The sequence below is a fragment of the Mustela lutreola genome, chromosome 2 (assembly GCF_030435805.1).
Source record: "Mustela lutreola isolate mMusLut2 chromosome 2, mMusLut2.pri, whole genome shotgun sequence".
NCBI lineage: Eukaryota > Metazoa > Chordata > Mammalia > Carnivora > Mustelidae > Mustela > Mustela lutreola.
In genome coordinates, this window is record NC_081291.1 from 102579883 (window position 1) to 102604195 (window position 24313).

Sequence of the window (24313 nt, forward strand, 5' to 3'; positions counted from 1 at the left end):
TACACTGAGTCAGAAAATTATTTTAATAGTTACAAAACATCTTTTTTTTTTTTTTTTTTTACAGAATCAGTATAAAATAGCAGTTGATTTCTCCATAATTATCAGAATTATTTGTACTTAAGGTCTTGGCTAAGTGGGGCTGAAATCAACAAAAGGTCTTGGACTGTTGGCTCAGAAATCATCCTAGGAAGCCCACCTTGTTGATGTCTGTCATGCTTAGCTCTTATGAGATGTCCCGGTCCTTTTTTTTTTTTTAAAGTATCTTTTTATTCATTCTTTGGAGGCTTGAAGTGAATTCGACAGCGTTCATTAAACACCTAAGGTATTTAAACAGAAATAAACGTTGTTGAGTCATCTTATATAAATCGAGCCTGGAACTAAACTAAATTTAGCATGGTTCAGGAGGATATAACTATTTTTATCCCAAGTCAACAGATTTAGGGAACAGAGATTTTTCCTTAGGAGTTCAAAATGACTTACAGGCACTAAGAATACAGAAAACTTTGATATCCATTTATAAGACAATTTTGATTTTTTAATAAGATTTATATTATTCAAGAAAAAAATCATCACAAGCTAGCTTATTTAGTAGTAATAACTAACAAACATTTTCATTACATATTCTGGAGAGTTAGACAAAAATATCTAAAATGGTTTAAGATAAAGCTTTTTCCCCTCTTTTTATAATGTGGATTTTATTTAGTTATCTGTTGTGATTTTCTAAATGAGTATTGGATCCTTTTCACAAGTAAGTATACTTGAAAAGAGATCAGGTCTTTGCTAAACTGTATAAATTTACAAAATGTATTGTGCTATATATCTTGCTTCCTAAAAATCTAAACAAGTAACACATTATAAATGTTAAAAGAACATTCTATTATTCAGTGTCTGTTAGTATGGGACTGTGTTAAATAAAAATTTTGATACAGCCCTTCAATGGAATATAATGTAAACATAAAGAATAAGGAAGCTCTGTATGTTCTGATTTAGAAAGCTCTCCAAGATATATTAAAGAAAAAAAAGTGTGGATAGTATACTTTCATAGAGGTGATAAATGGGAAACACACATACATAAAATCAGAAAAGGTGCAAATATCTAAAAAAGCATGTACCATCGTTTTAGAAGGGGAAGGAGGTAGCTGAAAGGGAGGAGTGAGAAGTAGAATTTTTACATTTTAATATTAAAAAAAAATTTTAATCATTCCTAAAAAATTTTAAGTGTTCAAGATAAAAATCTGAAAGAATTTCTTCTTAGAATTTACCCTCATAATTCACTGACATAAGGAACAAACTGTTTTTAAGGTTAGAAAACAAAACACAAAAAACAACCTATATTGGCCACTATGAACTATCATAAGAAAATAAAAGAAAAATCTACACAGGGAGCTTAATATTCCTTAAATTCTATATGTTGCATACTCTTCGATATGTGCTATCTCATAATTAAAAGAAAAGAGTGTAGAAATTATACAAGACTCTTTCTGGCCCTTCTATCTTATAGCTCATCTCTTGTCAGTTCCCAGCCCTGATATCTCCCTTAAGTTCCCAAGGCTTCGGATTAGTGGCTTTGGAACCCTGGGTGGCATGATACATATGACTTGGCTGAACTTCTCCAAATCCTTTTCCTAAACGCCTTCCTAACCACTTTTGCTGACCTACTATACCATAGTCACATTTTCTTTTTATAATATCAGGTAGGGAACCTGAGTTTTTGTAGACTGGATGAAGCATATTTTCTTTAAAACTAGGTCAAATCTAAAAATGCTTCACTTGGGGTGCCTGGGTGGCTGAGTCAGTTAAGCGGCCAACTCTTAATTTCAGCTCAGGTCCTTAGTTCAGGGTTGTGAGTTCAAGCCCCACTTTGAGCTCCATACTAGTCACAGTGCCTACTTAAAAATAATTTAAGAAAATAATAATAATAATAAAATAAAAATGCTTCCCTTGTCCCACTACATTTGACATGTATCAACCTCTCCATTGGGCTTTTCTTTTTTTTTAAAGATTTATTTATTTATTTATTTGACAGACAGAGATCACAAGTAGGCAGAGAGGCAGGCAGAGAGAGAGGAGGGAAGCAGGCTCCCTGCTAAGTAGGGAGCCCAATGTGGGACTCGATCCCAGGACACTGAGATCATGACCTGAGCTGAAGGCAGAGGCTTAACCCACTGAGCCACCCAGTGCCCTCCACTGGGCTTTTCAAACCAGATATTCATTGTACTCCTCCCCTATCCCATCCCATGAGTAAATATTCTCTCTCTGGAGAACATAAATGAACAAGTAACACCAGAATCTTTCAAGTAGCAAACACCTCCTCATAATGGTAGAAAGGGCAGGAACAGGAAACACTGGCAAAGTGGATGGAATAAAGAAAAGTGATAAGGCAAAGAAAATCTATTTGTACTTTGCAATTTATTCGTACTCTGCAAGCTGAGTCATTCTAGTTTGTGTTCGATTAACCTCTCTGTGTTTAACCTCATTCCATTGGTCAATTTCAAAGGATGAAACAGAATTTTCCGTTCATTCCTTCAGATTTAATAGATTACTCCCCTTCAGAAATCTCTGAACTTTTAGAGAAGGGTATAAAAATACACCATTTCATACAACTGAAGTCAGCATTTTATAATTTTTAACTACAGGTAAAGTCCTGGAATCCTGGTCCTCCAATCTCATTCCTATTCAGAACTATGCAGGTGGTAATAAGGAACATGTGAACCTGGGAGCCATAAGAAGCCCTATTGTCAGATATGAGAAAAGTTATATGCAAACAAGTCTATGTTAGAAAGCAAGCAACTGCAACGGGTAGCTAATGATATGAAAATTTATGCAAAGTAATAGGGCTCAAAAAGTTTAATTTTAACAAATAACACCACTGAAGGTTCTAAGTTAACTAGTAATAACCCAAATAACAAATAAGCCCATAATTACTATTAAGAAGCATACAGAATATCTCCAGTTCTGTTACCATGACAGGTCATACAATCTACCATATGACTGTAAAGCTGGTTTTTATAAATTGGCTCTATTTGGATGCCAACTGTGCCCCTTCTCAAAATTAAAACCTTCAGTTACTTATAAATGAAACATGTCTTTTCTTAAGAGGCTGAAGGCACTCCTTACTCCCCCTCCCTTGGTTTCCCTTTGCTAGTTCAGTTTCCTTCAAAGTTGAACCAGCATTATTTTATACCTTCCAGCTCCTGTCATTTACAACTTCTTCAACATTCAGTTCTGACTGCATCCATTTCAACTGTAAAAAGGAAAAGAAAAAAGTCAGAGTTAGGAAAATTCAAATTAAAGAACTAAAACCAGGGGCGCCTGCGTGGCTCAGTGGGTTAAAGCCTCTGCTTTCGGCTCAGGTCATGATCTCAGCGTCCTGGGATTGAGCCCCACATCGGGCTCTCTGCTCAGCAGGAAGCCTGCTTCCTCCTCTCTCTCTGCCTGCCTCTCTGCCTACTTGTGATCTCTGTCTGTCAAATAAATAAATAAATAAAATCTTTAAAAAAAAAGAAAAAGAACAAAAAAAGGCAATTTGGTAAACCAAATTCTATTTATAGTTTCCTAATAAAAGGAGCTCCTGCTGCTACACTCTTTGTTAATGGTATCACCTGGGCTGGATCTTGGATACAGCCCATTCTCCCCATATCTAATCAGCTATTAAACCTTCTGAAGCCATGGTTCTCAAGCATATTATAATCACCTTGAAGGGTCATTAAAAAAAATCAGATGTCCAGGAAGTTCACAAAAAGTATACAAATGGCCAATAAACGTTTTTTAAATGTACAATCTTACTCGTATATAAAGAAACACAAATTAAGCCACAATATGACAAAAATGTTTAAAAATGAGTACATCTGATAAAACCTACTACCAGTGAGGGTATGGAAAAAGATACACATACACATTTTTAGCATGGAAGGCAATTTGGTAAGATTTATAAAAACACAAATTCACATGTCCTTGAACTCAATAATTTCAGTTGTAGTTACTGATCCTATAATAGTGATTTGCAAAGACAGCACAGAGGAATAAAAAGAAAGAGGTGGCAATCTAATTTGGATGAAGAAAAAAAGAATCAGGAAGAAAAACAGAGAAGAGAAGGGGAGACCATAAGGCCCAAAAGATCTAGAAAGGCATGAGCTTTCCACACCTTGAGCATACAGGCAGAGGTCTGAGACTAAAGATGCTAAAGTCTTTCTAAGTTTCTTGACAACTGCCAACCTAATTACACCACCAGAAAAGTAGCCAATTCCACTGCCGGGCCCACCATACTCATAGTCTCTTCTAGTCACAAAAACTTAAAAAAGCTAGCTAGTTCCAGGAAGGAAGCTTGAAAATATTCAGGAAAATAAGGTGGAAAAAAGCATGAGCTATAGGTCAAAGCAGCCAAGAGATTAAAACTAGGATGATCTCCTCAGGCTCCACTCTCAGGCCAGGAGACTTGGGAACAAAATGGCAGAGAAATAGACTAGATCTAGGCAACCATGAGTTAGGCACCCAGACCAAAGGACCTGACAAGTCAGAAGCAGAGCTCAGGGGATGTTTAAGCAATGAGCATATAACACTAATTAGATAGGAACTTGGTATTGTTTCAGTGGCTCTTTGTAAACTCCCTTGCTAGACTCAGAAGCAGTGCCGGAGTATAGACAGGCATAAAAGACTCAAACGAGAATGAGAGGAAGAACTGCATTTCTGATAACTAGTATCATGCTATAAAATAGTAATGCACCTGAAGAAGCCCCCCTGCTTATATCAAAGCAATCACAGTTTCAGACTATGATCAGCTACATGGACCAGAAATCAGTAAAGTTTCACTGCTCTCTGTCAAAGCCCGAACTGAAGGCAAAAAAAAAAAAAAAAAAAAAAAAATTAACAAGCTCAGTCAAAAAACAGTCATGGGACGCCTAGGTGGCATAGCTGCACTCAGCGCAGAGTCTGCTTGGGATTCTCTCTTTTTTTTTTTTTTTTTTTTAAGATTTTATTTATTTATTTGACAGAGAGAGACCACAAGTAGGCAGGGGAAGAAGGCACCCCACTGAGCAGAGAGCCCTATGCGGGGCTTGATCCCAGGTCCCTGAGATCATGACCTGAGCTGAAGGCAGAGGCCTAACCTACTGTGTCACCCAGGTGCCCCATGCTTGGGATTCTCTTTCCCCCGCTCTCTCTCTGCCCCTCCTGCTCATGCTTTTTCTCTCAAGTAAAAAAAAAAAATAAAAATAAAATAAAAAGTTTACTGCCACTAGGGCAGTCTTCATAACTGCTCTCAAATATTTAAAGGAAGGTCATGCAGAAATGGGTTTCAACTTATCCTATACACCCACAGAGGGAAGATTAAGGAGCAGTAATCACATGTTATAGGGAGGCAGATTTTCACAATATATAAGAAAATCTCTGAATAATTACAACCATCCAAAAAGAGAATACACTGCTACAGAAGATTCCAGTATTCCTCCTCCCCTACCTCCTTAAGTAGTAGCTAAACAAAAGGTAGAAACCACTGGTTGGGAGATACTGTAAGGAGGATTAATGTAACAAACATAGATCCCAGAGACTAAAAAAGGAAAGGAAAGCAACTAGTAAGTGTATCAGGGATATGCGAGCTCTTACACACATTATATAATTTAATCCTAAACCTTAAAAATGAAAGTGCGAAAGTCTCAATTCCATTTTACAAACTAAAAATCCAATTACTTCAGGGCAATTAATTTATAAGTGTACAAAGCCACCATGTGGTGGATGGCATTTATTCCTTTGAGCTATCTGCCTTTATAACCCATGTTTTCTCTATTCTTGAATGCTGCAGATATTATGACCAACATCTAATACAATTTCAGTGCTACTGACAAAATGTTACCTCTGAGATGATTGTTTTTGAGGCTCTAGGTCTTAAACTGGTAAACTTCCTTTCAAAGGCCACTAATAGGTGACAACAGTAACATAGTTTCAGCAAGGAATGTATTTTTTCTGCATTAAGAACTCAGGGAAAGAACTGGGACTTTTTGACTAGTGTTTCTGCACATAAATATGTTCACTTAACTATCAGAATTTGACTATCAGTAACAATTTAATGTACAAACACTGAATCCAGAGTCAGAAGAGATAGGTTAAAGTCCTAGCTCTATCGCTTCAGGGATGTCAGTATCTCTGAGTCTCAGTTTCCCCATTCAGAAAAGGAAGAGGTAGAGCTGGATCACCTCTAAGAGTTCTCTTTCTGATTCCTTAAGCTTCACGACAAACTTGAAAATTTTAAAAAATAATTCAAGCTTCCTTACTGGGCTAAGTACTATTCCTAGTCACCCTCTAGCTCTATAAAGTATCGGTCTAGAAAGCTACCTTTTATAACTTGCTAACTGGTTTTTAAAATTACTCCTTGCATTGGTCATCCTGGTGATGATTCTCTCTGGGCCCTAAAGGCTAAAGGGCAGAAATGAGGGTGGACCAAATTATGTGATATGTCACTCCCAAGTACTCAATGGTTTCTGAACTTTGCTCTCCACTAACAAGAGTCATTCTAGTCTTTGTTTGACTTAACATTCAAATAGTGAGTTTTCCATTTCAGATATAATAGGCCTGCCCTGCTGTTTCCTTTGTCAATACCTTCAAAAGTCTGTTAAAATACAAAATCCAAAATAACTAGATTTTATCCTGCTTTATATAAATTATCTATAAGACTTCATGAACACTGAGTAAGATGACCATTACAGCACAAGTTCACATGAGGAACCCTCCACTGCCTGGTGAATGGAATACAGGACTGAAGCAGACATCATGAACAAAGAGCAGTGAAGACGGGATGAATCCCACACCCAGCAAGACATGCTGTATCACTCGGACGACTGAGCAAGTGCGCATACTCACTGGTGGGCAGTTACAACTAATAAAGGCTTAGGAGAGAAGATAAGGTCCCCTTTTCAAAGTTTGGCTACATTACTAAACAAGGGGCAGACTTCATGACTGTTTAGTAATGATAAGTACTGGATTTTCAATCACCTGAAAGGTGACTACATGCAAGGATCAGTAAGTCACCTATTGTGCCATTTAAAACACAGACATCGGGGCGCCTGGGTGGCTCAGTGGGTTGAGGCCTCTGCCTTCAGCTCAGCTCATGGTCCCAGGGTCCTGGGATAGAGCCCTGCATCAGGCTCTCTGCTCAGCAGGGAGCCTGCTTCCCTCTCTCTCTGCCTACCTGTGATCTCTATCTGTCAAACAAATAAATAAAAAAATCTTTAAAAAAAAATAAAACACAGACATCATTTTGATAACTGCTCAGTGGTCATGTAGAAAAAAAGCCCCTCTTCTTAGGTAATGACCAACATATGTAAGGGTCAAAGGAAGCATGTATCCAGCATTCTTGCCAAACGGTTCAGGAAAATAAATGCCTACCTGTAGTAGGAAGTGGCGGAAAACAGGGAAAGGACGGAAAGAGGGAGAAGGAGGGGTAGAGATAATGTATTGCAAAGCAGGTGGGGCAAAATGTAAACAATGGGTGAATATAGGTAAAGGGTACATGTGAGTTCTTTGTACTACTCCTGCAACTTTTCTGTAAGTTTGAAATTATACCAAAATAAAAAAGTTACTCTTTAAACACCACTCCCAAAAGGAAGACAGCAATGCATTCCACTTAATAAAATCTGGTACACATCTCAACTGTTTTGATATGTCATCATTAAGAGCTATAAACAAACCGTTCTTTTCCATTTATCATACTCTGAGGTCTGTCTACACCCTATCTACATTAGCTGACTTTGGGAAAATACGGCTTCCTCTGACACATCACTCAGTGGACACCTGTTTTCTTAAAAGCAAAAACTGCAGGGATGGGAGATGAAGTGGAAACAAAAAAGTGTCCAAAAAGGGCCAAAGACCCACAGCAACTTCTCTGCAGTAGGGAAATAAATTATAATGAGGTTCTAGTGTATCTGGTTATATTCGAATAGTACTATATTTTTATGGCTGAAGAGGGTACTATTCTGAAATATCTGTATTGCATTTCAGCACATTCCTACACATGAAACCTCAAAACTATCTCAAAATGTAAATATATTTTTAAAAGTTTATTCTCAAGTCAAGCCTTTAAACATTGATACAGATGTATTTCCCTAGATTTTTTGATGTAGTGCTGGATCAATACTAATCCTTTTATCTTTAACAGTATAACATATAAAGAAATGGAAAGAAAATATGACTACATGCTTCTTTAAGCTAAAGTTACTACACGGCATATATGCATGAAATGCACATTAACTTACCAACTAATACCTAAATGTAATAAAGTAAAGCCCACTAAAAATGAAGTATTACTCTCCCGGTCACTTTTGTGAAAAAAGTAATGACCATTTCTTATTCTAAAATTTTCATATTTAAAAACTGCCTTTATAAAATCTTAAAAAAAAAACCCGACTTCTTTAAATTTGGAAATCTTTGGTTCAGAAATATAAATCTTGTTCAACTTACCTTTGTCTGTTCTTTTCTAAGTTGCTTTAATAACGTTAAATCATCCAAATTCTTTTCTCTCTCTTCTCGGAGCTGTTTTACTACTGATGAGGTCTGAGCTATACAATTTTTTATGACTCTGTCCCTGCTGGCATGAGCCTCCCTTAACTAAAAGAACAAAGGAACAAAAGAGAAAAATCATACTAATTTTTTACATTTTAGTTTTTTTTAAAAATCCCATTTTTAGGTTACAGAAATGTAATACTTTCTAAGCAATTTTTAAAAATTCAATCTTTGGAAGCGAAGATTTTGCTGAACCAGCTAAACACCTAAAAACAGATCAAAGGAAGCACCTCTCCTGGTAGAAAGTATGTGGTCAGGTTGCCTTCTTCCTCAATATGCTTCTGGGACTTATCACTTTCTGTGATTACTGTATAATTTCTTTCTAGGTTTAAGAAATTATACAGTAAGTGATGTAGAGAAGCAATTCACTACCATGAAGAAAAACAAAGAATGCTACATTTACCCATGAAAGACAGAGCCCTTTCCAAGATTTCAAAGTTCTAGTATTAATATGGAAAAATTGTGTATGAGGGGCAGACTACTGGTTCCATGAAAGGACATCTGGCAGGGCAATTCTTTACTAAACTTTCATCTTTATATAACAAATCCAATACAACAATTTGCATCTATTTTCTTCCTTGATTCACAAAATATGATGGCCATGACTCAAATACATTCCCATGATCATAACCAAATTCTGATGACAACACCCCAATAATCTGGTGGGGGAGGAATAAAAAAGCACTAAAATATATGTAACGGCCATTATAACTAATGGAGCATTAAAAAAGGTGATTCACCACCAACTAAAATTTAGGTATTAACTTGCTCCAAGTAATCATGTTAAATCATTCCTCCTTCCCTCTTGAGAAAGTATCTTAATGCTACCCTAGTGACAGTTATACTAGGGATAACCTAACCATTATACATATATTTATACAAAATTTAGGACTAAGCCATTCTATAAGCATTCTTCATAAGTTAGCTGAAACACATCTCTTAAATGATCATCTGAGGACCCTGAAGTTGAGAATTACTGGTCTAATATGCACCAGGAAAAAAAAAAAAAAACCTTTGCATTTCTAGAGTGCAATATTACTGAAAGTGTATTGGTTATAAACCATACTTATGTGAAGAGAAGGAAATTAAAACAACAGACATTAGCCCCACTTATAGTAAATTTCTCTAATATGCTAATTTTTTTCATCATAATAGTTAGGATTCACAAGGACAGCCCAAGGCCTATATTTCATTGACTAATATGCTGCTTCTGTTACTTGTTTCCTCCTTCAGGTATAATTCCAGAAAATGGAAGGAGCCACTGAGGGTAGGAAACTTCCCTAAATAGAGTAAGAAGACCCATCATTAGAGTTAAGGGCTCTCCCTGTGTGAGACTGGCTAAATAATTAGTATTTCCAGGCTTCAGCTTCCTCTTTTGCAAAACTATGGATTATGAGTAAATCATCACTAACATCTTTTCTACCCCTAAAATTTAAGGGTAATTCAACTCAATACATTGCTCAGATGACTGATATTTTGTCCAAACCCCCAACAATTGGTGAAGTCACATTAAGACCAACTAGGAGTCTGTCACAGTATTTTCATTTTTCTATTTGCATTTTAAAATCAAATTCCAATTGTGTACATTTTGTTAGAATGTTCAAGGTTTTCCTTCTAGTCTCTCTCACCACAGAGCTTCCTCCCTTAGCTGGGCTTTCATCCACTGTTCCCCTCTTTAACTTGGCCCCTTTCCTGTGGATACACTTCTAGCTGAACATCACCCTCCTACCCTCGCCTGCATAGTTTTCCTTCAGATTAGCCCCACTGTGAACCCACTCCCCTGTGGACAGAAGTTACTGATCAAATCATCTTTTACTCAGATTATCAATTATTTTAGTCTAGCGGTCATGACCATCCTTCAACAAAATTCAGAATTAAGAGCCATTGGCAAGAGGATTATGCATGGACTTCTGTGCACATATGTCAAAGAAATGAGGACGCTTGATAACTAGTAATAAGACAGTGTGACATAAACCTACCAGAGAAAAACAGCACAAAATCAGACTTACTAGCTCATCAGTAATTCAGATGTTTCAGAAGTTGGGTCACGTGAGAATTGTTTCTGTTATACAAAGTGCTTGTCAAAGGAACGAAGATAAAATTTATCAAGAAACTTGGTAAGGTAAAAGGCAAGGCCTTTGTTAGAGGAGAAAATTCCTGAATGATAACCATTATCATAACCAAACTTCCTTTGATTTGGGGTAAGCGATACTGAAATGAAGGCATTTGGATGGGGCAGGAAAATGATTCAAAACTAGTCTAACAGGGGTCTATCTAGGACTTCCCAGTTTTACTTTACTTTACCAAAATGCTAAGAACTTATTTTAGTCAAATTTTCACCTAGTTTATCTTTTAACCACTGTTTTATAACAATGCCTTTTGCCTTTAAGGGAAACAATGCCTAGAGTTTTTCTGACTGTAGTTTTTTTTGGTGTTTTTCTTTCTAGAACAAAGGCTGATTCTAAATTAACTCTGCACTAAATTCTAATTTCCCAAACATCATTTGTTTTAGAACCCTGACAATGATCCTTGATTTAACTATCATTAAAAACAAAATAAAAGGGGCAACTGGGTGGCTCAGTGGGTTAAAGCCTCTGCCTTCCAGGGTCCTGAGATCGAGCCCCGCATCGGGCTCTCTGCTCAGTGGGGAGAGTGCTCCCCCCCACCCTCTCTGCCTACCTGTGATCTCTGTCAAATAGATAAATAAAATCTTTAAAAAAAAAAAAAAAGCCAAAAACAAAATAAAAACTACTAAGTTTTTGTCATGGCACTTTGTTTTAAATCTTCCTCTAGAACTTCTGACAAAAAGATGTAAAATTCTTCATTATATTAAAGAGATACCTTTAAGAATTACCCTAAATCAATCACTGTGACACCAATAATAGTTTTGCATTTGTAAAGCACTGTTCCAAGTTCATAGACCTTTTAAGGCTCAGTACTGAATTTTATATTTAACTTGAGAATAAACAATAAACAATGCACAACTAGAAAAACTTCATAGATTCAAGGGAATATGCTCTATTAGGGGTATCTCACTAAAATTATTTTTATTAAGAGTATACTTTTAAGATGTGGAATTTCTACAATTAGTGCTTCATAATAACTTTGCTGATCATCTGCTATGAAGAAGTATTATCATTAGATTCCTTCCTTAGCTATGGAACGAAGGGTTGGGGCTAAAGAAAGTCAAGGTAACCTTAAGTAACCTGGACATTTCACAGAGTTCAACTCTTTTTTTTTTTTTTTTTTTTTTTTTTTAAAGATTTTATTTATTCATTTGATAGAGAGAGATCACAAGCAGGCAGAGAGGCAGCCAGAGAGAGAGAGAGAGGGAAGCAGGCTCCCCGCTGAGCAGAGAGCCCGATGCGGGACTCGATCCCAGGACCCTGAGATCATGACCCGAGCCGAAGGCAGCGGCCCAACCCACTGAGCCACCCAGGCGCCCCAGAGTTCAACTCTTAACTGCAACAATATTTAAAGGAACTCAGTGAGACTTCTTAGCATGGGCGCTCTGCTGCAGGCTCAATCACAGGCACGAAACTACTAGATAAACAATCCTTTCTCTGATGGTCATGTCACTGGAGGCCTTTAGGGTTCAGACAGAGCAAAATCCAAACACATACATAATATCCAAAACAGAAAGATCCTAAATATCCAAATCAAAAGGTTCTAGTGTGCAAGATTATCCTCATCCAACAAAGCGTTAAGAAATAACAACGACAGTAACAGAAGCAGCAAACATTTATATGTAAGACATTTAGTACAGTAAGCACTTCACATTACCTCAGTTAGGCGTCTAACAACCCTATGAACTAGGAACTATTATGATATTATTTTACAAATAAGGAAGCTGAGGCAAAAAGTTTTGTAACATGTTCAAGGGTACCAGCTAGGAAGTAGCAGAGGTTGGATTTAATCTAGATGCAGAATCCATGTTGTTAATCCCTACACTACAAATTTTCAAGTTAATAAAAGATTGTAAATGGAAACAAATGAGTAGATTATAGAGATTTTATAGTTAGTGAGATCATAAATTTCCCATTCTTCAGACAGAATTACCCAAAGAAACTAAGGGAAGTGTCAAAACAATTTCAAAATAAACCAGGGTTTGGACTCTGGCTCCCTACTTCCAATACTGGATTTTACTCATTAACACCTACAACCCTGAAATTTTCAAGCCACAAGAATTACCTGACTACTCAATGAAGTAACATACTTTCACATAAAAGCAGAATAAAAATATCAGCAATTATTAATGCTTTGAATTTAACTGATATGAATAAGCTTATACAAAACTGTTTTTTCATAACCGACAAATAAAAAATTTGTTTATGTAATATCTTCTTTACAAGAATCCAAATAGTAATCTTGTGCTAAAGAAGCAAATGCCATTTGAACATCAGCTTCCAAGTTAACAAAAAGATGTTAAGTAAATTACAAAAAAAAAAAAAAAAAATACTTAGCTACATTACCATTTCCTTCTGCTTTTGGATATTATAAAGAGACATAAAGGGGATCTTTAAGAGGCAATGAAAAAATATGTACTTGAGAAACCAAAGCCTCAGGAAAGGACAATTTATCTGTGGCTTCTCTCCCAACTGCTAAGTGCTTCTATTCCCCTTCCTGATGACTGAGGGAAGAAAAAAGATATGGAAAATGTGAAACCTTTTAATTCCTCATTTTATCAGATGTCTGAGTTCCTAGGATTGATTCAATCGAAGCCTTTGCTCTCGTTTCACTGTTTTACTTGACTATTTCACTCTCTCCTTCATTGCCTGGTGCATAAGATTTCCTTAAGTTAAAGGCCACCCTGGACGGGGCCAAAACAACTACTGCTCTCATTCCTTAGAATGGTCTCTTCACAGACTTGTGCATAAGATCACACATTTTCTTTAAGTTTGTAGCAACCAGACCAAAACTTATACACACCCCTAGATGTAGGCAAAAAAACATGAAGATGTCATACTTTTATCCAGTTTAATTGTATGTCAGTTGGTTTCTTATTTTGTCTGCAAAGAAAGGCATAAAGGAAGCACAAAAGACTCAAAAGATACACTTACAGACTCATAAAGTTGTTTACAGGTTTGGCTTGCATCAATTTTCCCTGCAAAGGAAGCTGTTGGAACCGTAGTGTTTAATTCATGTACTATTCTGTCATCAATCGTCCTCATCACCTTGAGTAATTCCTATATATGTTTAAAATAAAAGAATAATAACCTGAATGGAAAGTTAAGTGATAAAAAAGAAACATTTAAACAAAAAAAATTATAAAGCTCTTGGATATTTTACAACTTTCTAAGTTAGGAGTAGAAAAACCATGCTAAATTTAGTGCAACCACAGGAAAATCTTTATTACAAGAATAGGTACGTTATGTAATAGTAATTCTAAGAATGGGCACCAACACTGTTTCCTCAGCTCAAATGTGACCATCTCAAGGGTCAAGATTGTTTTATTCACTTTTAAACCCCACGTGCTAACATAGTGCTTCCCAAACTGTGTGTGCTTTTTCCATTCCCAGCACACAGAAAATAAAGGGTTCTACTGAACTCAATTACCTCAAATTGTCCCAGACAATCCAGCATAATTGCTTGCTCTAGTCCCTCTTTGTCTATTGTTCTAAAATGTGGTGGTAGATAGAAAAATTCTGTAAAGATATACAAGAAAACTCAGTTGTGGTTCACTTGTAGAAATTAACCTATAACCTTTTAGTTTTTTTGTTTTTCTTAATTTTTTACTATGATTGTGTATTATTTTTGTAACAAAAATAAGTAAAACAAAGCATGCTGCTTGAGAATGAATCAAATTTCTTCATGGCTTTCTTGTTCTTAGAACAAACAGCAATTAGTTTTATCTTTTCTTAATGACCCTACCCAGATTTCCCAAGGATCTGCCACTCCTGAAAAGGCTCCGACTCTCAAAAAAACAACCAAAAGAAAAATAATACCAAAAGGGCAGAGGACTTGGAAAGACTCTGGTAAGTATACCTACACAGGTTAGCGCCTTTGCTCTACATTTTGATTAGGGTACTTCTTTTCACTTGTCACTAGAGAAAGGCTGGGCATCAGCTACACTCTGTCTCCAGAAAACACAAACTCTACAACCAGTTTCTACGAGTATACCCTCTTCTTTTCTTTTTGTTTCTTAAATTCTCCTCTCTGCCTCCGAGCCCAGCAAAACATAATGACTGAAAAATCATAAGGAAAACTGAAGTATATAATGCTAGAAATATATCTATTAAAAAGCCCCAACATGTTAAGAGTCCATATTGAAGTGTATTAAAAGCAACTTTGCTTGAACCTCTGACTCGCCTCCTTCAAAATACCAAACCATTTCTTTCCTTTGCCAAACTGAAATCCATGACTGAAACCAACTTCTTCATTCCTTTCTTCATCTGTTTGTTAAAATAAACCCTTTTATTATGATTAAACTATTATGATTAAACTGATTAAAGTCATTTTACAAAAATTAGAAAAACTTATAAATAAAAATCATCTACAGTTAACCATTATTAATATTATAAGATGTACCTTTAGTTTTTTCTGTACATATTTATATTTTTATAAACTTGAGGTTCTTTGTAACACTCTAAAGTCCTGCTTAATGACATTATGCCATTAGCATTTTGCCTTTCTTACTAAAAGTGCCGTGAAGACATTTTTAATAGTTGCATGAACATCCTGTGGAGGTGTCACAACACCTAAGACCACTTCCCCAATAATGAATACTTAAGTGTTTCCAATTATAATAACTATTTAAGCCAGCCAGTCTAAATCTGCAGTTTAGATTCTGTTCCTATTGGTCTATTAATCTTTAATTAGTAATTTAATGGCCTTTTTTAGATCTCAATCTAGAAGTTAAACAGCTTATAGAAAGCTCATAATTTAGACTAATAAACACATGCAAATGTCAGGTCTAAAACCAATTTCACTATCTTACCCCCTCTTCCTGTATCTTTCTATTTAGTAGTATTCTCTATAAAACAGAATTCTTAAGGGCTAATCTCAACATACTCCTTAAGAAACCACCACATTAATTGTTTTATGTACAGTGGAGGATACATGTGTCTGAGTGGCAAATTCCAAACAAACAGTGGCAGCACCACCATTTGGTATTAAAAACCAGGTAAGTAGCGGTATTAGCAGACAGGGACCTTCATTGAAACTTCAGCACCTACAACCTGACTATTCAAAAAGCAGCAGCAGCAGCAGCAGCAGTAGCTGCTGCACCACCTCTTTTAAAAATCTCTTTTCCCCTAGCTGAATAGAAATGATCTTCTTTAAGTTACACTTTCCAGATAAAGCTTTCCTTGGCTGAGAGTCCTCGAAATCTTTCTTCTTTAAACATATGTAGCAGTTAGAACATAGCACAATTCATTTACTAACTCACACTTTATTCAAAAAACATTTGGTACTGTCTAGTATGGTTTAGGCACCATTCTAAACACCAGGGCCACAATGGTCACTAAAACAGAAAAGGTCCTTACTCTCTGGGCACAAAACTGTCATATGGGGAGACAGACAATAAGCAAGTACCTCAATAAACAAGATAGTTTTAGTACTGAATAATACTATGAAAAAGAAAACAAACTGAGGTAATGGGATAAAGAATGACAGTGGGGCTGAGAGGCCAGCACTTAAGACAAGGAGATCAAGAAAGCCCTGAGGGGGCGCCTGGGTGGCTCAGTGGGTTAAAGCCTCTGCCTTCGGCTCAGGTCATGATCCCCAAGTCCTGGGATCGAGCCTGCATTGGGCTCTCCGCTTAGCGGGGAGCCTGCTTCCCCCTCTCTCTGTCTCTGCCTGCCTCTCTGCCCACTTGTGGTCTCTATCAAATAAATAAATAAATAAATAAAAATCTTTTGGGAAAAAGAAAGAAAGGCCTGAGGATGTAGCATCTGAGCTGAGAAATGGATGAGAGAAATGAGCCAACTTAGAAGAACACCTGGGGAAATAAGTCACAATGAGGCAAGAACAAACTGAGGTCTCTGAAGAACTAAAACAAGGCAAGTGGACTGGGAGTGAATCTGGGAGAAAGTGGTGTTAGGTGAGGCCAGAGAGACCAGAAAATGAGGAACAACAGAGACCAGGGAAACAATTAAGGATTCTGTTCTAAAGGAAACAGGGTTTTAGGCAAGGGAATGCTGTTAACATTAGTTCTTTAAAAAGATAACTTTGCCTCTATGTGGAGAATGGACTATAGAGAGAATGGAAATACTATATTAATGTGGTGACTATATTAATGTGGTGGTCTCGGCAAGAGATAAAGATAGTTTGGGAGGTAGCAGTAGAGTTCAGGAGAGGAAGCTAGATTCTGGATGTATTTTGAAAATAAGAGTAGATAGGACTTGCTGATGAACTGGTGGTGGGTAATGAGAAAAGAAAACAAGATGACTGTTAGGTATGAGGCCTGAGCAACTGAATGGACAGTAGTGCCATTAACATATGTTGGGGAGAGACTGGAGGAGGAAGATTTGTAAGGAAAGAGAAGATCAAGGTTGTCATGACACACAGGATATTTGACGATACTTAGGATTTCTGTTAATTGTATGTGATACTGGTATTGTGTTCAAAATTACAATCTCTTAGAGATACAGACTAAAACTATTTACAGAAAAAAGATAAGCTATCTGGGGTGTGCTGCAAAATAATCTGGATAAAATGGGGTTAGTAGTAGAATATAAATGAAAACAACAGTGGCCATGAATTGATTGTTGAAGTTAAATGTTGGGTACATAGCAATTCATGGCAGGAACTCTCCTTTTGGACAGGACTGAAATTTTGCACACACAAAAGTTTTTCTTTCTGTTAAGTTTGAGATGCTTATTAAATATCTAGTCGACAAGTTGAAGAAAAAGTTGAAAATACCAGTGTGACACTGAACCAGGCTAGAGTTACATTAACACACTGATATTATTAAAAGCCACGTGATGAGAAGGGATCACTGAGGGAGACTGGGAGACTGTAGGGAATGGGAGGGGGGTGTCAAGAAAGAACTCTAGCAATTAAAGTACAGGAGAAAAACTGTGATATCGAACAAGTCAGAAGAAAGGCTGCAAGGAGTGAATGGTCACCTGTGTTGAATGTTACTAGGAAGTCAAAGAATAATGAGAACAGAAATTAACTTTCGATTTAGCAGCATGGAAACCTGGGTGATCGTAATAAGAGTCATCTGAATAGAATGTTTAATGGACTGAAAGTTAATGTGGCTTATGTAGAGAGAGTAAGAGAAAACAGGGTATAAAATGAAGCCCACCATTACAGGTCACATTATAGGATTTTAATCTTTTTTCTGAGAGAATGGAGAACCAAATAAATGTTTAAGTATGGTGGGGTTACATGATCAAGTTTGTACTCTGAAATGATTGCTTAGGTAAAGTATTAAAATACAGAAAATGAATAAGAGTAAACGCAAAAGGATCAGTTAAGAGATAAATACAGCAATCCAGGTAAAAGATTATAAAGCTTACATTCTATGGGATTTTTATTTACTCAGAACTTTAACCAGTTTTGAGTCTGAACACTGGCTATATAGCCAAATTCCTCTCCATTAAAACAATGTGGACATAACTGTTATGTTACTTTAACATAACAGTTTAAGATAAATTTAAGATAAATTATGAATTTATCTGCATTAAACTAGGTAATTTCACAGTCATACCAATGGAACCTACAACTGTGGATTTTCAAATATACCAATTCTCAGTGTTCTAGAGAATCATCAATATACGATCTAGAGATTGACTTTTAATATGGCAGACACTGGCTATGAGGTTATTTTAATTAAAATTAAATAAATTAAAATTTAGTTTCTCAGTTGCACTTGCCACATTTCAAGCGCCCGAGAGCCATATATTGCTGGTAGATGGCACAAACTTCCACCACCACAGTTCTAGTGGACAGTGCAGAATTCAAGAATATAGAATGACAATTTCTGAACTGATAATGTACATGTCCATGGATTGCTGAAAACTATAAGCTATTCTTATATGTCTCAGAAAAGATACCCAAAAAATAAAGATAAAGGGGAAAAGGGGGGAGGTAAGATTCAGAAAGGAATTTCTTTCAAAACCACTAAGGGAGAAAGAAAAGAACTATAAACCACTTCACTAGGTGGTTTTTTAACAGTGTAAAAAGTGCCAGAGCTCTTAAGGCAGCTGCAGAAGGGTCTAAAGAAAAGCTGGAGTGGCCTTCACAGACTGAGAGGAAATCAAAGTTAACGCTGACACCACAATGCCGCCATTAAATCACGTGTTATTATTCATACGGAATTACTGACTACCTATCTGATGCCTGGCTCCAATGGCACCCTCCCCTCCCTTTCTCTCACAAATTCACTAAGAAAATATACAGAAAAAAACCCCTGAGTAGACACCATACACAATAAACCAGAATCTGATAAATCATGAATCTCTAATTTTAGGCTGGCCCTTAAAAATTATTTCAGACACTTATCTTAGAATTCCATTTTATGTCTTATCTGTCATTGTGGGGTGAAAATCTCATTCACTGAGAAGCAATTTTGGTATCAAAGGAATGTCCATATTTAGTAGGGAAGGGTAGAGAAAACTTTCTATCGCCCCTATAATTATACAACACTACCTCTAGGGTTAATCCTTCAGTAAATGCCTTTTGTTATTTTGGGCAGCTTCTAGGGTATCCAGGGAGTGGTTAAAGGTCTATTACAGGACAGTAAAATAAAAATGTACTTCAAAGAATGCCCCACATATGTAAAATACATAAAATTTTCTGCCTACATACTACTATTCCTTCTACCTAGAATTCCCCTGGTCCTGCCCACCTAAGGCCCAACCTAATTGCCACCTCTAGATTTATTTCTCCCTGACCTGTTAGAGCACTTTATTCACATTCTCAGTATCTTCTACATGTTTTGTATCCTTGCTTGCATTACATTCCTTCTTTTATATTCTGTCCACTAAGTATTCCCAAGTGCCTGGTACCTCACAGTATCTGTTATGAACAGACATGTGTCCCCCCACACACCAGATTCATATATTGAAGCCCTAACCCCCAAAATGACTGTGTTTGGAAATAGGGCCTATAGGAAGGTAATTAAGCTTAAATGATGTCATAAGGGTGGTGCCCTAATCCTACAGAACTGGTGTCCTTATAAGAGGAAGAGACATCAGCCATCTCTCTTTCTCTGTGCACAAAGAGGCCTAATGAGAACACAGCAATGAGGCTATAATATGCAAGCCAGTAAGAGACGGTGAACCAGAAACCAACTCTGAAAGGACTTTGATCTTGGACTTTGAGCCTCTGGAACGGAACTGTGAAAAAATGAATTTGTTGTTTAAACCACCCAGTTTGTGGAATTTGTTATGGCAGCCCTAGCCGACTAATAAAATATCCAATAAATTCTTGCTAAATGAGTGTTCAAATGGAATCCTAGAAACTCAGTTTTAAACGTTTTATGGATTTTATGTCATTTTAGAAACAGTATGTTTTCCAGGAGTGTTAAGTTCAACTTTTATAGCAGAAAAATAAAAATTATAAAAACTTAAAATAACTTAAAAATTCTTAAGCTTTAAAACATGCACATGGAGGGGCGCCTGGGTGGCTCAGTGGGTTGGGCCACTGCCTTCGGCTCGGGTCGTGATCTCGGGGTCCTGGGATCGAGTCCCGCATCGGGCTCTCTGCTCAGCAGGAAGCCTGCTTCCCTCTCTCTCTTTCTCTCTGCCTGCCTCTCCGTCTGCTTGTGATTTCTGTCAAATAAATAAAATCTTAAAAAAAAAAAAACACGCACATGGAAAGAAATCAGGAAAGTAGTCCTAGGAAGGGAGAAGGAGGGATATATGGACAGGGATTGACTGGGAAAGGGCATGAGAAACTTTTGAGGGTGATGGTATTACTCTCTCTGTTTGATAGAGGTATATGCAAATGTTAAAAGTATGGTGTCCTTAAGATTAGTGCATTTCACCACATACAAATTTTATAGAATGAATGTGAACAAATATTGAACTACAGTAAATGATATGAATAGTGACATGTTTAGGAGTAATATGGATGTTTGCAACCTATTTTGAAATGCATCAAAAAAATAAAAAGGCGGGGCATGGTGGCTCAGTTGGTTAAGCGTTTGTCTTCGGCTTGGGTCGTGATCCTAGGGTCCTAGGATCTAGTCCTGCATCAGGCTCCCTGCTCCATGGAGAGCCTGCTTCGCCCTCTGCCTCTACCTCCCTCATGAATAAAAATAAATCTTAAAAATCTTAAAAATAAAAAAAACTTTTAAAATTAATAAAATAAAATAAAAAGGCAGGGCGCCTCGGTGGCTCAGTCAACTAAGCCTCTGTCTATGGTTCAGTTCATGATTCCAGGGGCAAGGAATCGAGCCCCCTATAGGCTCCCTGCTCAGCGGGGAGTCTGCTTCTCCCTCTCCTCCTACCTGCCCTTCACCCGTGATGTCTCACTCTCTCCTCTCTCTCTCTAATAAATAAATAAAATCTTTTAAAAATAAAAAGAGTGAATTGATGACTATATTGAGAGAGGGATATGTTGTAACAGTAAATACAGCAAATCACTGATTATAGAATCTAGATGTACAGAGGTGTTCATTGCAAGATTCTTTCAAGTTTTCTATAGTGTTTGAACATCTTCATAATAAAATTCTAAAATACCTATATCTTTATAATAAAAATACATGATTTCCTGTTTCTCTTCCACCGTATTGAGTGCAGTGCTTTTCACATTTAGGGTACTTACATACAAAATGCAATGGTTTCATAGCTTTAAAAAAATACTAACTTTAGGACGCCTAGGTGGCTCAGTGGATTAAAGCCTCTGCCTTCGGCTCAGGTCATGATCTCAGGGTCCTGGGATAGAGCATCGGGCTCTCTGCTCAGCAGGGAGCCTGCTTCCTCTTCTTTTTCTCTGCCTGCCTCTCTGCCTACTTGTGATCTCTCTCTGTCAAATAAATAAATAAAATCTTTAAAAAAAATACTAACTTTAATTGATAATCTGTGAGTATGTCTGTTAACCACAGCTTCTAATTTTACCCAATTCACCTAAACCTAAATGTTATACTAAATTTTTAAGTTTTACCGCACCTTCACTTATGTTCACGTGTGCCTGACATAGTTGGGGCAAATGTTCTTATACTTATTTACAATGAGGTTAAATGATATGCCAAGGCAGCTCTGGAAAACCAGATCTGACTTTTATCCATGGTATTCTCTATTATAAACCATGAAACTCATTTTATGATCTTTTTATTTACATTTTTCTGTGAATGGAATGGTTCTACAATCAGAGTTTAGCTTTTCTTCCCCTTATATCTTATGTGACTTCCAAAAGAAAAATACAAGTGCTTTTAAAGCACTGCTGGGTATTTTAACAGAGATCCTTTGAGATTTAGTTTTAGAGGGGGCATCTGGGTGACTCAGCTGCTTAAATGTCCATCTTAGATCAGGTCATGATCATGATCTCAGGTCATGATCTCCAGATGGTGGGGCTGAGCTTCCCCATTAGCCAAAGCTTGTGCTCAGCGCATAGCCTGTTTGTCCCTCTCCCTCTGCTCCTCCCCCCACTTGTGCACAATCTCTCTCTCAAATAAGTAAATAAAATCTTAAATTCAGTTTTAGAGATTCAAATAATTATAGAGATGGAAGCAGTTTTAAATGTTACACAACATAATCTTATTTTACAGATTCAAAAGTTAATTCCTAAATGTTGAGCAATTAGCTCAAAGTTCCAAAGCTGTTAAAGGCCAAAGCAGTATTAGAACCCAGATCATCTAACTCCCTAACCAGTGCTCATTCTAATAAACCTTAAAGTTATCACGGCTCAGTTATCTGAGCTCATTAACTCAAATCAATTCATAGCAGTAATGGGAAAACCAAGGCCACAGACGGGCCTGTTAAATATTCCATACATTTTATACTCTAATGGTCTTTTTCCATTTCATTTAAGATTTTTACAAGTATCTGTATTTGTAAGGCACTTTGATCACATGTGAAGTTGGCTGCTGTTGTGCTGATCTAATCTCAGGAGCAGCTGAAGGGTGAAGAGGGTGCAAGCAATGGTGGAAAGACCCCATATAAATTTCTTTGGCCAAATAGTATCTGTCAAATAATTCGGTCTGTTGAGGTTATCTTCAAGAATACCACTCTCTACAAAATGGCTCACATCACAAAACTTCCTACAGATAGATCAGCGTTACTTTAAATTATTTTTCATTATCTTTAATTAAACATACATTTGTAAGGTCATTTTTTAAAATTCAAATCTTTATCTAGACAGCAGCACATTTATGCCTACATTGGAACAGAAAACTTTTATAGCAACTTAGAATCTAGACCCTTGTTCTTTAATTTATAGCCTGATCTTAGCCCTAGTCCTCTGGTATTTGAATATGAAAAAGAGACAGCCTTTTCCTTACATGTTACATTTCCTCTAATTGTTAGAAAGGCAGAAGCACTACGGCAGGTACTAAAATTAATCGCCCCTCCAAGGCTCCATACGTTCTGCCCCACTAAAATAGTAAAACTTTTACCAAGTTCGTTTTGTTTTATCAAGCAATTAAGTTCTTCACTTTCCCCTCTCCTACCAATGCTCAACTTAAGTAGGAGGGGTACCGAAGAGGCTAGGAACTGGGTTCAGGGAGTGGTTTAAAAGGTGGTTACAATCCCTACCACCCGGCCCAAGCTCGGTTTTACCACCTCGGAACGCTACTCAAGGTCTGGGCGCTGCAGAAAGAACCATGACCCCCACGGAGCTGCCTCGCTCTCTACGGCCAAGCCCGCGCCCCCGTGACCTCCAATGGCTGGAAAAAGGAGCCTTGAACTGCCCGCTTCTTCCACAACTGGTCCGCACTCCCTCCCAGGCCACAGCAGGGAATAGAGTACGGGGACAAACGGCGGGACACGCCTGCCACATGAGGAAAACCCCATCACCTGGAACTCAGCGAACTCCTCACAGTTCACACCGCCACTGGGCGCCGCCATATTGGACAAACGCGAGGCCCCCGCCGCGAACCAATCACCACTGAGCAAGGGTGTCCGCGCCGCCGCCTAACAAAATTTATTCCAAAGGCAATCGGCGAGGAACCTAAAGTAAGCTAAGCTAAGGTTTGTCTTTTCCCTGGTCCTTATCTACATCCAAACCTGTAACCCTGTTGTCCTTCCTTTCGCTCCTACCCCTTTAACACGGCCTCCTGGAACCCGGCTAGATGTATCGGAGAGTCTTAGAACTTGAAGGAATCTTTACTCCAATCCCGTTTTTTTTTTTTTTTTTTTTCTTTTACACAAAGGGAAACGGTTTCTTGGCCGCAGCTACCTGGTTGTTCCAGTAGCAAATCTAGAGTAGAAGTGAGATTTTTCTTAGCCCTCCCACTTCATTATTTACCAACCGTCCCTTGAGCAGAGGGGCCTTTGTTCGTCAAGAACTTGGGACAACTAAGAAAAGTTTTTAGAAAAGACTTTGGGGTAAGAGTTAAATAAGGTGTTCAGGTGTGGAAATAAAATGTTTGGTTTATAAAAATAGGCAAATCAAAGAAATAGGAAAGCATGTGTGTTGATTTCTCAGACTGAGAAACACTCTCAAAGCCAGTAACACGTGGGGTCGCTCAGTTACTAGGAGCCCGACTGTGTGGTTTTGATAAACTGATACATATCCATTGAAAATGCTGGAAAAATAGTATTTAAATACTGGTTTTCCAGGCAATGAGATTCCAGGGTCTACAGTTCACAAAAGCTCTACAGTGAGCACATTTCTTCTATTTTAAAGGGCGCTTTCTTAGACGCAGGGACGA

At 37.4% G+C, this 24313-nt stretch overlaps 1 protein-coding gene across 2 annotated transcripts; it reads right to left on the reverse strand.

Moving 5' to 3' along the window:
- Nucleotides 1-23600, reverse strand: MIX23 (mitochondrial matrix import factor 23). Of its 2 annotated transcripts, XM_059162841.1 has the most exons (6): nt 23457-23521; nt 14107-14195; nt 13611-13736; nt 8449-8595; nt 3185-3244; nt 1-317 (listed from the first exon to the last, which is right to left on the reverse strand). In XM_059162841.1, the coding sequence occupies exons 2-6, from the start codon at nt 14131-14133 to the stop codon at nt 267-269; spliced, it is 411 nt and encodes a 136-aa protein (XP_059018824.1). In that variant the 5' UTR covers nt 14134-14195; nt 23457-23521; the 3' UTR covers nt 1-266. The 2 variants fall into 2 exon arrangements, with proteins under 2 accessions (XP_059018824.1, XP_059018822.1); XM_059162839.1 differs by lacking the exon at nt 14107-14195 and having other exon boundaries at nt 23457-23600.
- Nucleotides 23601-24313: the final 713 nt, after the last annotated feature.

Coding starts and splice junctions, on each gene's coding strand:
- MIX23 (XM_059162839.1), bottom strand. CDS start 23,507: ATGGCGGCGCCCAGTGGCGGTGTGAACTGTGAGGAGTTCGCTGAGTTC. Junction 13,737..23,456: donor AGGAGTTCGCTGAGTTCCAG/GTGATGGGGTTT, acceptor AAACATATATAG/GAATTACTCAAGGTGATGAG. Junction 8,596..13,610: donor GTAAACAACTTTATGAGTCT/GTAAGTGTATCT, acceptor TTGTTCTTTTAG/TTAAGGGAGGCTCATGCCAG.